At 39.9% G+C, this 4,601-nt stretch overlaps 1 protein-coding gene across 1 annotated transcript in view; it reads right to left on the reverse strand.

The window, feature by feature from the left end:
* The window catches only part of LOC147006966 (uncharacterized), a 9,478-nt gene continuing 4,877 nt past the window's right edge, over positions 1-4,601 (reverse strand). The window contains exon 2 of the mRNA XM_085867711.1: positions 1-4,062. Within this exon, the coding sequence (XP_085723837.1) occupies positions 3,113-4,062 (950 nt within the window). The 3' untranslated portion in view covers positions 1-3,112. The remainder of the gene's footprint in view (positions 4,063-4,601) is intronic.

Here is a 4,601-nt window from a genome sequence, read left to right on the forward strand (position 1 = left end):
AAGGTGAGGCAGGGGTGCCAAAATTTAATGACTCACTTGCACTTGTCACATTATGACGTCATTGTTTGTGGAAAATCATTTGTAAAATTACATTTAAAATGCATGACAGAGAAGTTCATTAGCTGCGGAACATCTCATCGTGCTGGGAAAGAAAATCGAAGAACAAACAATCAAATTAAGCTGAGAAGTACAAACACCAAACAAGAACCAAAAATTGGTACTCCCATGGAAAATCCTGAACACTATTACAACTACCACAACTTGTTCACACGCCCAGCTAAGGGGTGCAGTTATGCCCTTTTTCGATTGATCCTTTTACATGTCGTTCCCTTGGGACAGGGGGATTGTGAGGTTAGGGCAGACATTTTGTTTTTATTTAAAAAAAATTAAAAGCATCTTCTTCTCCAGAACAGCTGAAGAGATTGATATGAAACTTTACACACACATTCCCCCAAAATATCCTTTTACAAGTTTGTTAATTTCTTATTGATAGGTCACATGGTTTGGTGGCCATATTGGATTTACCTGAAAACCTTCAAACATCTTCTCCAGAACAGCTTGACAGATCAAGGGGAAACTTCACAAAATATTGCTCAAGGGTAGAGAATATAAGTTTGTTCATGAATAATTGATAGGTCACATGGTTTGGCAGCCATGTTGCATTCAAGAAAAATATTAAATAATGTTTTCTCTGGAACCACTTATCCTATCAAAGTGAAACTTGGCAACTATCATAAACAACAAGGTCTGCAAATATGGTAAAAATTATGATGTCACATGGTTTGGCCTCCATCTTGGATAGAAAAAGGCACCTTGGCTGATCAACACAAAACTTAACAAGCATGAACCACTCCACCATTGGAGGGAGAATTTAAATTTATGTTGTAATAGGTCACATGGTACGGCAGCCACATTGGATTGAAAATTAATAACTTTAAAAGTCTTCTTCTCTGAAACGGCTGAACAGATCAAGGCGAAACTCTTACAAGAGTTTTCTGAGACTGGGATATTGATGTTTTTGCACATGACGGTGGATCGCTCTGAATATCTTGTTGTACCTTTGTGTGAACAGGTGTTCTGACATGAGATTTTTACATCCCGAGAGAAGGTGATGGTGTTTTCTATTTCTACCTTGCAGAACCTACACCTGTCCTAATTGACTCCATCCTGACATCTTCTTAAAGTATCCTTGGTGTTGGGTATTTGCAGTGTCTACAGAAAGTCTACACCCCCTTTCAAAATTTTCACCTTTTGATGCCTTATAACCTGGAATTAAATTTCATGAAATCAGACTTTTTACACCTTTATTTACAGAACGAAACCACAACTTCCAAATCAAAAACAAAACCCACAAATTTCAGAAAAATACAAAACTAGAACATCTTGGTTGGATAAGTGTCCACCCCCCCCTGACTTGGTGGAACACTTTGATAGCAATTACAGCTGTGAGTCTGTTGGGAGTGTTCTTCAACAATGTTACCCACCTTTATTCGACAATATTTGCCCATTCGACTGTTCAAGCTCAGTGAAGCTGCATGAGGAGTGTTGATGGACAGCAATCTTTAAGTCATGCCGCAGATTTTCGATCGGATTTCCGTCAGGGCTTTGACTGGGCCACTCAAGGACATTTATCTTTTTGTTCCTCACCCACTCCAGTGTAGCTTTGGCTTTGTGCTTCGGGTTGTTGTCATGGTGAAATGTGAACATCCGTCCCAATTTCAGCTTTCTTGCAGAGGAGAGCAGGTTTTTCTCCAGGATTTTTCTGTATTTTGCTCCATCCATTTTCCCTTCTATCTGAACAAGTGTCCCAGTCCTTGCTGATGACAAACATCCCCATAACATGATGCTGCTACCACCATGCTTCACAGTCGGGATGGTGTTCTTTGGTTGATGTGCTTTGTTGTGTACGTGCCAAAGTAGCGTTTTGCATTTCGGCCAAAAAGTTCCATTGTGGTTTCATCAAACAACAAAACGTTTTGGCACACGGCTTCAGAATCTCCGGAATATTTTTTTACACACCTCAAACGTGACTCAAGGTGGGATTTTTGAGTAATGGCTTCCTTCTTGCAACCCTACTGTCCAGGCAAGAGTTCTTGAGTGCTTGGGATATTGTTGTCACATGTACACATTGACCAATCTTTGACCTGAAGGCATGAAGCTCTTTCAAAGTTACTGTTAGCCTCTTGATGGTCTCTGATCAGTCTCATTGCTTGGTCATCCAGTTTGGAGGGACAGCCTGATCTCGGAAGGGTCTTGGTGGTACCATACGCCTTCCACTTCTTCATGATTGTCTTGAGTGTGCTCCAAGGGATATTCAAGGCCTTTGAAATATTTTTATACCCATCCCCTGATCTGTAACTTTCCACAACTTTATCCCGGAGGTCTTTTGGAAGCTCCTTTGTGCTCATGGTTGAGTCTTTGTTTTGAAATTCACTTCCCAGCAGAGGAAACCTGCAGGAACGGCTGATTTTATTCTGAAACGATCAGAATCACTGCAAGTTTATACAGGTGTTGGCCAATTAACCTGGTGTGTGATTTTGAGGGTGATTGGTTACACCTGAGCTTGTTTACAATTGCCGTTTTCAGGGGGGTGGACACTTATCCAACAAAGATATTCTAGTTTTGTGTTTTGAATTAATTTTCTGAAATTTGTGTAATTTATTTTTCACTTGGAAGTTGTGGGTTACGATGTGTAAATAAAGGTGTCAAAAGTCTGATTTAATTGCAGGTTAAAAAGCATCAAGAGGTGAAAATTTTGAAAGTGGCGTTTCGACTTTCTATAAACACTACTCTGACTCGTTCTCCATCCCAGTAAACATGACGTCTTCCAAGCCACTGCAAAGTTCCTTCTTTGTCTCTCCCCAACTCTTTCCAGATCTTTTTACAATCTTCCTGCTCTTTTATCGTTCTCCCAGTTGTCGGAATATATTTGTTGATGTATCTTTTTGTTGTTTTCTCATTTCTCTTCTTTGCAATCGATGGCGCTGGATTTGCTGTTATTTCCATCCCATGTGTGGCATCATATACTTGCACCTGTTCCTGGAAATCTTTTGCTTTGATGTCCAGATACAGTTGATGTATTTTTAAACGCATTGTTACACACAGAACAATTTTAAGGGTTCTCTCCGGTGTGTATTCTTTGATGTGCTGATGCAGTTGAGGGATGAGCAAAGGTCTTGTTACACACAGAACACTTGTAGGGTTTCTTCCCGGTGTGCTCCCTTTGATGTGTATGTAAGTTCGATGTTTGATTAAACGCTTTGTCACACACAGAACACTTGAAGGGTTTCTCTCCAGTGTGTATTCTTTGATGTGTATGTAAGTTCGATGTTTGATTAAACGCTTTGTGACACACAGAACACTTGTAAGGTTTCTCTCCGGTGTGTATTCTTTGATGTGCTGATGCAGTTGAGGGATGAGCAAAGGCCTTGTCACACACAGAACACTTGAAGGGTTTATCTCCGGTGTGTATTCTTTGATGTGAATGGAAGGTCGATGTTTGATTAAACGCTTTGTCACACACAGAACACTTGTACGGTTTCTTCCCGGTGTGTATTCTTTGATGTGAATGTAAGTTCGATGTTTGATTAAACGCTTTGTTACACAGAGAACACTTGTAGGGTTTATCTCTGGTGTGTATTCTTTGATGTCTAGATGCAGATGATGAATGAGCAAAGACCTTGTCACACACAGAACAATTGTAGGGTTTCTTGTGGGTGTGTATTCTTTGATGTGTCAACAGATATGAAGAAGAAGCAAATTCGTTATGACACACACTGCACCTGTGTGACGTCTCACCTGTGCATATTTTTACACCTCCTTTTAAACACGATGAGGAGGTGAAGTCCTTGTTGGTAACAGAAAACTTGTTTGTCTTCTCACTTCTTTGTTTCTCCTGTTGCAAGACAATGATCCACCTGTTGCAGTTGTTGTTGTTTGTAGACCCAACCCCAAACTTCTCACCATCTTGACACAAAGTCTCTGTCGGGTGATGATCGAAAGAAACTTCTCCGTCCACCGACGAGGAACAGTTGACACGTGAAGACGTTTCACATTTTTTCTCTGCAAAGAGACAATGGAGCAAAAACATCAATAAATCACTTTTACAACTTGAACAGCACTCGTGGAGCAAATAGTCTCACCTTGCACGTTCATTCTGAACAATATTACCATTGTTAACTGTTATCTGAATCATGTATCAGATAAATAAAGTTTCAGATTTTTCGGATAAGGATTTCAGTCCAACCAGTTATGGCTGGAGTTCCACTTGAAACGTTGTAAAATCAGAGGGGCGAGATACTTTGAAGAAAGTAATTTTAAATTTGAGAACTAGTCACGAAAAAGTAATTGAAAGAAATTTAATTGTGAAATTATTTCGTAGATAGAAGATTCTCTGTATGAAAACCTTCAGAGAATAAACCGCTGGACGGGATAACTGGAAAACAGGATGTTATCGTTAAATAATAAATCAAACTCACGGAAGTTGTACAACTTGTCCAGGGAGTATAAAAAACACTCCCTTCAAGGTGTTTCGAGTAGATTGTAGTCGATCACTGCAGCAGATTTCAGTTGATGAAGATTGTAGTCGATCACCGAGGTCA

The sequence above is a fragment of the Eptatretus burgeri genome, unplaced genomic scaffold (assembly GCF_056783735.1).
Source record: "Eptatretus burgeri isolate ZD-2024b unplaced genomic scaffold, Ebu_testis_v1 Ebu_testis_scaffold_938, whole genome shotgun sequence".
NCBI classification, from domain to species: domain Eukaryota; kingdom Metazoa; phylum Chordata; class Myxini; order Myxiniformes; family Myxinidae; genus Eptatretus; species Eptatretus burgeri.